General features: G+C 36.3%; 2 protein-coding genes across 2 annotated transcripts; one reads left to right on the top strand and one right to left on the bottom strand.

Annotated features, from left to right (window-relative positions):
- Positions 1 to 5,004: 5,004 nt before the first annotated feature.
- On the top strand, positions 5,005 to 7,588 carry LOC113774928 (putative glycerol-3-phosphate transporter 5). The gene is made up of 2 exons (XM_027319588.1): positions 5,005 to 6,255; positions 6,742 to 7,588. The coding sequence occupies exons 1-2, from the start codon at positions 5,226 to 5,228 to the stop codon at positions 7,284 to 7,286; spliced, it is 1,575 nt and encodes a 524-aa protein (XP_027175389.1). The 5' UTR covers positions 5,005 to 5,225; the 3' UTR covers positions 7,287 to 7,588.
- A 1,008-nt stretch (positions 7,589 to 8,596) lies between these two features.
- LOC113773287 (probable protein phosphatase 2C 27) lies at positions 8,597 to 12,466 on the bottom strand. The gene is made up of 4 exons (XM_027317900.1): positions 12,026 to 12,466; positions 11,080 to 11,280; positions 9,935 to 10,146; positions 8,597 to 9,450 (listed from the first exon to the last, which is right to left on the bottom strand). The coding sequence occupies exons 1-4, from the start codon at positions 12,215 to 12,217 to the stop codon at positions 8,895 to 8,897; spliced, it is 1,161 nt and encodes a 386-aa protein (XP_027173701.1). The 5' UTR covers positions 12,218 to 12,466; the 3' UTR covers positions 8,597 to 8,894.
- Between the last annotated feature and the right edge of the window lie 428 nt (positions 12,467 to 12,894).

Here is a 12,894-nt window from a genome sequence, read left to right on the forward strand (position 1 = left end):
GATTCCAAACTCAGTAGAGGGTTTATATTTTATTGTTTGGAGCCATTTGAAGATTCAAACCAACACCATTCAGTGGACAGTGCAGAACACACATTGGTCCTGCACTCACCATGCCACACTCGGGATTTTCAAGATTTAGCCCACATTACATTACATTACAATGGCCGTTGCGTGTGTGTTTAGAATTGCTTTTCACTGAATTGGACAGTTAATATCTAAGCCATTTGCATTCTCAGCATCTGTGGTTGCCAGATCAATCGTCAATGGAAGAATAGGACAAAGGGAAGATTGTTTCATTGAACGTTCAACATCGGAATCTTGATTTGTAGATAGTAGTAATCATTTTCTGTGAATGTTGGTTAGAAACCTAACGCTCGTAGCTTGAGGTCTGACCGGCAGTTAGCTGTGAATATCCAATCTCATCCCACGTAAAACAATTCAAACACAATTCCAGATTTTCAGAATTCGACCTATAAATACTACTCTTGCTCAACGTTCGTTTCCTCAAATTCCCTACTAAGCTACTACGACATCTTACATCTACCATTCCGCTTGTCCTTCAGCAGTAGCCCATCAGTATGCGCGATCCGCCGCCGCCGCCACCGCCAAACACGCATCCTCCTCCACACCACGAACCGACTCCTCCTCCTCCTGGCCATCACCATCACCCCCCGCCCCCTCATGAACCACCTCCGAAGCCACATGCACCACCCCCACCCGGTCCTCCACACAACGAACCACGTCCACCCCATCATGGTCACGCTCCGCCCCATGGATCACCCCCTGCTCCTCCTGGACATCATCACCACTGACGATGCTAGCTAGCTACTTCTATCTAGAACCTAATGCGAACGTTTTACTACTTTTACCACTACTGTTTATGATGTTTAAGGTTTGCAACCGCTCCACCAGCTGCTCCTTAGCCGCCTGGGCGTGAAGCATCTACTTCTGTGTAATAATATGTACTTGAAAATAAAAAATAAAAAGAAAAGTTATGGATGCTTTTTTGTTTTTTAGAACTATTACAATAAAACTCTGATGCAGAAGCAACATTTATTCAGTTCTTGCTTTTGCTACCAACACAGAACTCATGTCAAACCTGGACGCAGGAAACAGTCCTTTTAACAACCAAAGCTGGAAAGTGCTTAGCTACCAAAGAACTGAAGAAATCATAAGTTTTCATGCTTGAAAATTTTTAACACCCGGAAGATGGAGTTTCCTGTTCATATGTCTAGATTTCAGCGTTAAGAATCAAGATTGTTGCTTCTTTGCTCATCATGATCCAAACTCACATGACGGAAGTATAGGATGATTTTGAACCATCTGGTGCAAATTTTCATAGCCATGTTCTTTAAAAGTATTTAAAAAGAAAAAATATGTTCTAAAATATGATGTATTTGAGATGAAAATTAATTACAAAATATGTTGAAAAAATTCTTTAAAATTATTTTTATGAAAGATGGACTATTCAAATTTCAACTCTAATAGTCAAATTCATTAATGATTCTCTCCTCTTAAATAAAGTTTTCAAGCTATGTCTCTCTTTTGTACCCATTCAATTTTGAAATAAGTTTCTTTTTAGAATATCTTCTTTGAAGATTTTATTCATATATTTTTTAAATCAGCAATTCTTAAATCTCATATATATATACACACATGCACACGTGTGTGTCCACGCGCGTGTAGTAGTGCACGAGTGAGATTCTTTTATTCTAGTTTCCTTTAGGCCAATTGGGCCTTCCTCTAGCACAAGTTAGAGTGCAATTGACAGTCGGCCCATTTGCGACAAGTTTTAATAAGTTCAATCCCGTCTAACTTAGTAAAATTTTTGAATTTCTAACCATGAGTCTTGGAGTAATATATGTGAAACTCATACTTGACTCACAATATATTCGGCTTTTGAATCTAATTCGAGTTTATCCTAAACTCATTTATTACTACTTAATTTTCTTAATATAATTATTATAACCATTAAGTAGTAAAGTTAATTTGAAATCTACGACATTATAATTACACATAAACTAGTAAAAAGCTCATTAAAAATACTATTGTATCTATTTCATTTAAAATACATGAAAAATAATAATAATACATGAAAAATATATTTATTTAATGAAAATAATTCTTTTTCTATTAATTACCGTATTTTAATTATACATTACATATTTAAAAATAATACATTTATAGTTACATATATTAGGGTGCATATATATAATTATATATCAAAATATTGATATATTATATGGATTAATCTTTCCTACACTGACAGTGTATAACGTTGGATAAATGACAACTATATAAAATTTGAATTTGAAATTCAACTTTTGCACACATGTCATGAATCCAACGGTAATAGTGTATACACTGTCAGTATATATAAAATTTACTCATATTATATATATGTGTGTGTGAATGTGTGTGTGTGTATATATATATATATAAATATATATAATGGGCCAAGCTTTTATCGAATTGAACCATAGAGGCTCGAATTTGGCTCACATTTTAATTGAACTTTAAATTTAGGCCCAAACTCTACTTGTCTAGAATTATAACAGGCATGACCCCTTTTCTTTTGAGCAAAATGGGCTAAGTTCGGACTGATCCAACACTATTAATAGTCCTAAATAGGGATAGAAGTTGACAATTGATATATGAAAAAAAAGAGTAATAATTATTGCAAAACATATTAAAGGCTAGCAATATAAAAGTAATCACATTGGCAAATTTTGATTGAAATCAATAAATGATAGAAAAATGTGTGCAATTAAACCAAGTTTTCTTTTTTTTTTTTTAACTCAGGGGTATTCAAACCTTTCGGCCAGACTAATTTCCTAAAATTGTATAGAGTTTATTCTCAAAGATAAACAGCAAGGTAGCACATAGAGGTAAATTACGAGACTTGCTGATAACTATCAGATTACGGAATCAGTCGCATTACTTGTGAGGGGTAAGTTTTCTCGTTCATTAGATAAAAATATCAGGATCCAGCGGTCTATTCTTAAACAAGAAAAATAAAATTGTTGAACTCTTTTGAATTTAGCTTTGAACTAACGTGTTATTCTCAATGTTGTTAGACCCAGACCGGATCGGCTGGCTCGATCAGTCTAACCGTGAATCGGCCTTCTTTCCAATCTAGGCTTTGTTTGGTAAGCAAATTTTTTGTCAAGTTTGTCAGTTACAAGTTTTTTAACAACTTTAACTATAGTAATCTCAAAAAATTTCTCAAAAATTTTAAACTATGCATTTCAAAATATTCAAAAATTCACACATTTCAAAAATTTTTGGGAAAATGATCGGTTTCATCCTTTACATTTCACAAAAATATTCTTTCCGTCCCTCACTTTTGAAATGAAGCAATTTCATCCTTGACATTTAAAAATTGAAATTATTACATCCCTAAACCTAAATTTCAACTTGAATCAAATCACCAATCAACCTGATTACAAATTTTGGGGGTGTAATTGAAAAATCACTTGGTTAACTCAACTTGATATTCATGTGAAATTTAATGAGCCTAAAAATAAAGATTAATCTTTTCTACATTATCATTGTTTACACTGACGGTTTTATGTACTGTCATATCATTTTAATTTAAATTTAAACACCAAATTTTATATTTATAATACATATCTAGATTCGCAAGCGGATATACTAACGGTGCATAAAAAGATTTATCAAAAAAAAAATTCTACTATTCCAAGACAAAGAATGGCCTTTTATGTTATAATTTTTATTTTTTTGGTTTAATAAATGTCATGTGAATATGATGAAGTTGACCGAATGATCTATCAATTCTATTTTCGAAATTTATTGCTGGGTTATTGGATGGTTTGATTTAGATTGAAAATTAGGTTCAGAAATGTAATAGTTTTAATTTTTAAATATCAAGGACGAATTTGCTTCATTTTAAAAGTGAGGGACGAAAAGAATATTTTTGCGAAATGTAAGGGATGAAACAGGTCATTTTCCCAAAAATTTTTATACAATTTCTATAGTAAATTACATTAAAATTTTAGACAAACACCGAAAAAATTCACTTGCCAAACGGGGCCCTAGTTTGTAATATAAAATTACTTTGGTAAAAAACCACTCAAAATCATCCAAAATCGGCTAAACTAATGACCTGATTCGACTAGTTGATCCGGTTCTCAAACTTTCTTTCTTTTTTTTCCCAAACATAATCTGAGTTATCTAAATTATAACACTTTCATTTATTAATCGGAATAAGAAAACGTCACCCATTTAGTGTAAATATCAAAATCACTCGTTTTCCTAAATGATCTCTAAATCAAGATATTTTCATTCCTATGATCTCATTAATTTAGCATCAGTTATTCGAACTTGTATTAATTTGTTTTAATTTAATTTTTCAAGTAATTTTGGAGAATGTACATATTTTAACTATGAATTTACACTTTTATATATGATTAATAGGTATATATATTTGATTACAAGTCTAATAATTTTTGGAACATTTTTCATAATTGGCCAAATATAACCGAGAATTTAATTTTAATATTTCTGAAACTTATAAAAATATAAAATAATTATAATATCATACTGACATCATCGGACTTTTAAGAACGGTTCGACCAATCTAACTAGTTGACCCCCTGACCCAATAGTTTAGCCGAGTCACTATTCAGTTTGAGTTTAATAACATTGGTTATTCTTCACATTAAGGATGTTACTCTTCTAAGTTTACCTTTGAAAAAAAAACAAGGATAGAAACTCAGGACGTGCTTGTGTCTGCATGATAGATACGTATATAAAAACTCCATAAATCAAGGTGGTGGGATGTCATTCAAATTTAAATCACGAAGTGTTGTAGTATAAAGTCGTTTAGTGTGAAATTTTCCTTCTTTTCTATTTAGTTTTTCATTTTCAAAATTTTTTTTGGAAGGATTTTAAAGCAATGTTGGTTATTGCTTCATGCTTCTAGACAGGTCTAAGTACACAGAAAAAGCTAAAGAAAAAAGTCAGACAACTTATAACATTATCAAATTAGGCCGAAAACTTGTTGCCTAGATGTTCTTGTGTCTGCGAAAGACCGCTGCATTTTTTCAGGCCGCACTATTCGTCTTCTTCCTTGCAGGCTTGTACGACAAATTGCTACTGTATGGATCAGACAATAGATCGGTGAAAGACGTCCTCCTGTGAATAGATGGTTGTGCAACAAACAAGGAAAAGAAAACTATGTATACTCGTATACATATCCTGAAATGATGATGCAAGTTAAAACCCTAGATCCGCCACCACCACCATGGCCACCGGGATTTACCGTCTTCCCCAACCTCAAACCCCCGCATAGGACCCTACCTTTCCACCAATTTCTGGTCCTCTTCCTCACCTTCACTGCCTACTCTTCCTTTCATGCCTCCCGTAAACCTCCAAGTATTGTCAAATCCATACTTGGCCCCGAAGTCCAAACTGCAAACACCACGATCCACGTCGTGGCTTCGGTGTTTAACTCCGACCCATTTCAATCCAGCCAAAACCTAGGTAAAAATGCCACTGGGTGGGCTCCGTTTAATGACCTACGTGGAACCCACCGTCTGGGGGAGCTGGATCTTTCATTCCTATTGGCCTATTCTGTTGGGATGTATTTCGCTGGCCACATTGGTGATAGCTTTGATTTGAGGCTGTTCTTGACTATAGGAATGGTGGGCAGTGGCTGTTTAGTGATATTTTTCGGGTTAGGCTACTTTCTTGACGTGCATTCTTTCGCATTTTTCGTGATTGTTCAGATTTTGTGTGGATTGTTTCAGTCCATTGGTTGGCCTTGTGTGGTTGCAGTGGTAGGCAATTGGTTTGAGAAGTCCAAAAGAGGGTTGATCATGGGGATATGGAATTCTCAGGCCTCGGTTGGTAACATTATTGGTTCAGTAGTAGCTTCTTCAGTGCTGGGATTTGGGTGGGGTTGGTGTTTCGTCTTACCTGGGACTTTGATTATAATTGTGGCAGTTCTGGTGTATTTGTTTCTTGTTGTCAGTCCTGAAAATGTTGGATTTGAGTTTCCGGAAATGGAGATTGAGATGAGTGTGGAGGCAGTTGCGTTGGTGGATTCAGAAAAAGTTGAATCAGGAGAAGAGGGATTTGTTGGTTCTGTGGATGAGGGTGTTTCAGTTGCAATTGGATTCCTGGAAGCTTGGAGGTTGCCGGGAGTGGCCCCTTATGCTTTCTCCCTGTTCTTCTCCAAGCTTGTTGCTTATACCTTTCTTTATTGGTTGCCTTTTTACCTAAGGCACACAGGTAATTGTCTAATCCTCATATTTTCAATTTGTTATGCAAATTTTGATTTTTGAACGTAACCCAAAGGGGAAGAAAAAGTGTCTTTTTATTTGTATGTCTAGCTTATGGTTTTATCCAGAGCTGAGAGTACTAGAGCTTTAAATGATTTTCCGTTCAAATGACTATCAAATGAGATCGCAGATTATGTTACTTGTTACATTGCCATTTATAGCTGCTTAAGTTTTATATGCTACACAAAGAGAAATGCATTGCGTAGTGTCTGAATCTTATAGAAATTAGATTCCATATTTATTGTGTGGGAAAGAGAACTTTCAGACAATTTATAAAGTAGAAAATCCTAATCGTTCGACTTAAATATGCATTATGTTAACTTTTTTTTTTTCAATATTGGAATTTGTGTTCCTGGAGCTGATGTTGTTCAGTTCATCTACTTGTCTGATCAAACTGTTTGATATTCACAACGATATGTTTGGTCTTGTTTTGAAGCCATTGGCGGGGTGCACGTGTCTCACAGAACTGCTGGCATCCTTTCAACGATTTTTGATATTGGAGGTGTTGCTGGTGGCATTCTGGCTGGATTCATATCTGACCTAATTGAAGCTCAAGCTGTTAGCTCTCTTCTATTCTTCTTGTTATCGATTCCAGCCCTTGTTTTGTATCGCATTTATGGAAGTGTGTCTATGGTATGGAATATTGCATTAATGTTTGTTTCTGGGTTGCTGGTCAATGGGCCGTACTCGCTAATTACCACAGCTGTTGCCACTGATCTTGGTACCCAGAGTGTGATTAAAGGTAACTCTCGTGCCTTAGCCACGGTGTCTGCAATCATAGATGGTACTGGTTCTGTTGGGGCAGCAATTGGGCCCCTTCTGGCTGGTTACATATCAACTGGAGGATGGAACAGCGTGTTTTTTATGCTCATTGTTTCAATATTCTTGGCAAGCTTGTTATTGATTCATCTTGTAAAGAATGAGATTAAAGGAAAGCTGAATGAGGGAAAATGGCTTTGGTTCCATGTGATTACTCATTAACTATAAACTCTAGTCTACAGTATTATACACATTTATCGTCTATTATGTGAGAGACAGGATTGTTTATTGCCATTGAGACTACGGTTACTCCGGTGATAGTTCGTGTATCTTACCAGAGAAAGGATTCCTACATTGTATACTAGTATGCCGGATAAATCATATGATTCTTGTACTATGATTTTGCATTCTTGAGCTACCATTTGGTCGTTCCTTTGTATCATATTGTAGTATTGGCGGAAGAGTATAGAAATCTATGAGATGAAATTTTGTTACCTTTTTTAGAGAAATGTTGTACTTTGTAATTCGTACCCCATTTTTTAGAAGAATGCACATGGTTGACTTCTTTTGTTACCATGTTGGTTCTTTAATTCTGATTTTGCTTCGAAGATAAACGGAACTACTCTTGCCTAGCTATAAGGCAATTGTTTGTTTCACAAAAGCTAATCTTTCCAACTTATCATTGATAAGAAAAAAGACTGAAAATGATGAGATTGGAAACCAAAAAGTGGATCAAGGGAAGAAGCGGCTCTTGGCTTTTCTTGGGTAAGATGGCTAATGCCTGTTTTCAATCCATCCGTTGCTAGTTTAGATTTTGTCGCTGATTGTAGCCCTATAGGTGTATCGAGAAATGGAAACAAGAGGATTGCAATTGTAATTCTTCACACTGTCAGTATCTGTGTATATATGATAGGAAACAGGATGAAATTCCTGATTACTGCTCAGACTTTCAACATGTAACATTGGTCCATCAAAAAGAATAATTGAAGAAAATCCCCCCCAGTGTCCCAAAATTCAGTGCAACTAGCCACGAAGCTGGTCGGCGCATCGTGACATGCAGTGTGTTCCAAAGCGTTTAGAGCCTCGTCTCAGCTTCTTTAATCCGGCTCCAATTTCGTCGGATCAGGGTTCTCTGCTGTCACTGGTTTACTTTTCATGGTGAAAATGAGGTATTTTTGAATTGGATGGGAGATTAAATGCTGAGTACCAATTTCAATGTATGAAAAAAAAAATTATTATATTTTTTCATTTTATTGTGCTAATATCTACATTTCTTGAGTTGGCGTCTCTACTATAGTTAGTGTCTGCACTGCACCCCACCATCACTACTGGTGACCACAAAAAACCTGATCCACTTGTGTGCTCATGATTGAAGCAGGTGGTCTAACTTGTGCGCTTATGATTGAAGCAGAAGCAGAAGGTCTACTAATAACACGTCAAATTTGGAGTTTCGAAGGCACCATATGGTAATGTACAGTTTTATGATAAAATACCATATGGTAATGTTGTTCATTCAATGCACACGACAAGAAGAAATCCAAGGCACGCGTAGGAAATTGACATGATTAGAGGACAGTAAAGTTGAAGAATCGTTGGACTCGTGTACATCTCAATGGTTGTCTCATCTACACGAGAGAAGTCATCTCCCCATAATGTCATTCACTCTTTTCCTAGAACTTTACCGATACTAAAGTACCTATCTAGTAAAAATGTATTTACAGATGCAATTATTTTATCATCATCATCATCATCATCATCATCAGCAACAGCACCGTAATATATTGGGTATGATGGACCTCTAATCAATCAGACGGTTAGAAGCTAGTGGCTCTACCCTTCTAGCAGAATTTTAAGATTCTGAATCCCCTCCGCCGAAATGCTCCGCCTGAATCTAGTCCTTTGCACTGTTATTGAAGGTGGGGGCTCCAAGTGAAAGCAAACAATTACTACTGTCAAGTTGTCTATGGCCCCCCTTTTTTTTGCTTCATTCACCATTTCCATGCAGCACTGTTTCACATTATTATGTTCTTGCAATCTCCTCCTCACAAAATCTACTGCATTCTGGCTTCTAAAATCATCCCATATACCATCACTACCGATTATCAGGAACTCATCTTCTTTAGTCAGTGTCAACAACTTGAGTTCTGGTTCTGCAGTCAATGGACCACCCTTGTCACCTTCCTTCAGACCTTTGTGCCAATCACCCAATGCTCGAGTTACACCTAATGACCCATTCAAATAATCATCAACAATATACCCCCCCAAAGACTCGATTCGCATCCTTTCATTCATGCAACAAGGTCTATGATCCTTTGACATCTCTATAGCCACTCCACGACGAGAAAGAACAGCTCTACAATCTCCAGCATTCGCTACTAACAATGATCTGCAGAAAACCCCCACAATGCAAACAATGAAAGCGTGATTTTACTAGCATAATTTTCAGCATGAAAGACGAATTTAACCGGAAAATAGGTGGTCAGATCAGTCTAGTTTGTGCAAAAGCTTTATTCATATTGATATAATACTTCTACTTTAGTCCTACAGCCCTACCCTATTTTTGAATATCAGCCATGTGAGCATCATTATCAAATTACGACCACATGAAGAAGGAAGTACAATGTACTTGATTTTATGCTATCAAATATGTTATCATGTGAAAGCCTGGATGGATAACCATCTTTGAAGCCGATCATGGTGAGATACCATGTTATGTGGTGGCAAAAACTGAAGTCAAGCCATTTACTTGAACCCAATAGCACATGAAACCCACTCAGCAGGTTCAAGATTAAGCAGTAAAAGAGGACTGTGAGTTACTTGTTAATGCTATAAAATGTTTAGACAATTAGTCATTAAGTATATCAACTCACCTCCCAAATATCATTGCAGTGAGTGCAGTTGTGCCAGAGGACTGGGAAGGCTTAAGAAAGCATGAATTTGCAAATGCAGCATCTGTTTTCAAGAAAGACCTTGTAACCACTTTCTCAAGTTCTAAAGGAAAATCTGCATCTTCCACAATAACCCTTGGTAACTGGTCACGTACAAATTGTGCTGCATCCTTCCCATCGTGTCCATCAAATACCTGTCTTTAGTGCAACTGCATCAGGTATCTCAAGTTAAAAAGAAAAGGCAGGAGCATCCACAAAGAGTAGACAATGGACAAGTGGACAAGAGGGAGACATGATGACTACTAATTGAGCTCTACAAAACAACCAGACAAACTAAATAGGATGTTAATATGATGGGGGTACTTAGATGACACACAGCCATTCAGCACCACATAGACCACAACAAAATAAATCTTTGGCTAACTCATCTACTTGTACTCTAAACACAAAAGCCCATACACCTATAGATAACTATAGTATATAGAAAGATAAGTATGTTCTAGAAGCTATAATTTCACTTGACTAGAAGATAAGTACGTACATAAGAGGGAGGAAATTTTGGGGCAGGAGGGATTAGAGGCCCTTGTCATGAGCCAAGCAAAGCCCTCAAGGGCTTACCAGTGTCCAGTACACTATATATATTTCAACATTTACATAAATAAGGTAAACTAAAGAGTAGGGACCAGCCCAGCAGTTTCTTAACGTAAGCATTCTAATTTTTCATACGATGCTCCCAACATTTCAATTCAGTATCATTCGACTGTTTCCCTCAATCCTAAAACACATTCACTTTCAGAAGATGGAAAGTTTGCACTTGACTAATATAAAGCTCATTTTAACTTTTAACCCCACAAATCAATCATCTAAAACTTGAAAACATTTCAAAAAGTAGGATTGTACCAAACTACTCCAGCAATTGTGTACATTCAATCTAAAATGGCTACACTAGACACATGGTATTGCTTTTCCAACCAATGAATGTTTAAAACTACAATGGCAGACGTGACCTACAATTGAAAATCTATATTTTAAACCAAAGCTAAAGCTCAAATTCCAGTCAACTGCCTCATTTTTTCTACAAGTGATGTTGCAGGCAGACATTAATTCATTGAGGTCAAAGAACTTACACCATACAAGGAGATAGCTTCCTCACCAATTTTCTGGCATCCAAATTTCTTAGCTAGGTCCTCAATGCAGATGTGAGTGTCCTCCATATCAGGACGACGTCCAATGTCAGAGAACTCTCCTGACCGAAGAGCAGGAAAAAAGTTATTCATGGAGATCTGTTTTCTTTCTGTAAAAGCGGTATCCTCACCAATGCTTTCCAGCTGACACAAAAGAGAGAAACGCATGAGAGGGAATACATAGGATGTTTGAAGTTTCAAAGAGGACACTAATTTATTCTCCAGTTACAGCAATGAACACGGCCCTAAACAAGCTTATGTTCGTTCTTGTTCATCTGGGAAAATGAAAATTCTTTACATACCTTAACATAAGGGACCTTTTTCTGAAATTCTGCTGCTTCAGTTATCCAGAACAATAAATCTAATTGGTTAGTTCATCATTTCTCTAAATCATAAAGTCAAGAACTTTGGGCGATTAAGAATATCAGGGTATCTTCCTAAAGGGGTTAAAAAAGAAAAATCCTTGTGATCTTAAATCCAGTAGCCTTAAAAAAGCTAAATTTCAGTCTAGTAAAAATTAGCCTTCCCTATCCTATTCACCATACAAAAAAACAGTTACCGACGAGAAATATACAAGTCCTCGTATCATCCTCATGATTTATAATAGCTCAGATAGTAGAAAGGAATATAAAAACAAATTCTATACTCACCAAAAGTCTAGACCTCTCATATCAAGCAATAACCACAAAAGAGAGAGAGGGAGAGAGAGAGAGAGAGAGAGAGTAATAAAGCCGCAGACTAAAATTCAATTGAAGAAATCGTACAACCCAGAAATGGACTTAAAGATAAAATTCAGTACGCATACAAACAATACTAACAGAAAATGAAACAAAAGAATGCGAAATATGAGACGTCGATTTGAAAACAAATCCCATTTCTTAATTCTTACTGGAAAGGAATTCCTCAGCGGAACATGATCCAAAATTGTGCCTTTCTCCCAATTGTCAATCTGGGGTGAGGTATCATCTTCACTGGGAGAAAATACCAAAGGAGAATGCAAAGGCCAAGCCTTGGAATTTTCCTGATTCTCGGAACAGTTCTCCATTCCGTCCCTAACTTGCTCTGAATCTTGAACACACATGTTAATAGTATTGGAAGTTAATTATTCTAGTTGTAGTGAGAAATGCACTTTGTGCCGAAATAGAATGGTAAGCTGTAGACTACTTGCTGCACTGTCTTGTGAATGCAAGTTGTTGGTTGGGCTAGGAAGGATTGGGTTCTTGAGAAGAAGAGATGAAAAGGGTACAGAGATATGTGAGAATATATCTGAAAATTGATAGACTATGGGACTCAAGAGAAGATTCCCAGAATATGTTTTTGTTGAGGATTAATTCTTTAAAAAAAAAAAAAAAGAGGCTAATTAAAAGAACAAAGGCTCCTCTCCCCTGTAGCCTGTACGTGAGCAGGTGTTTACCGAGGGCTGGGATGCTGATATTTTTCCATGTTGTCGGTCCTACGCTTTCTCTCGCTCATTGCTTTCTCTTTCGGCAAACTGCCTTCATTTTTTTCGTCCCCCTTCTATTTTCCCTCTTCGTAGGGAATGCATCTCTGAATTTATTTTTATCTTTATGAGTTCTAGTCATCAAACACAACAAAGTTGAGGCGTTACAAATTAGAAATGGAAGATTCAAATCCTCTGTCTCGTCTCTATTTCTTAAATCTTACTTCTTTCTTATTTAAAAGAAAATTAAAACGTAAAGATTGTCATCCTCATGCGTCATTTAAGTGTCTATTTTTTGTTTAAAAAATTTAAGACAT

The sequence above is a fragment of the Coffea eugenioides genome, chromosome 6 (assembly GCF_003713205.1).
Source record: "Coffea eugenioides isolate CCC68of chromosome 6, Ceug_1.0, whole genome shotgun sequence".
In the NCBI taxonomy this organism is placed as follows: Eukaryota; Viridiplantae; Streptophyta; class Magnoliopsida; order Gentianales; family Rubiaceae; genus Coffea; species Coffea eugenioides.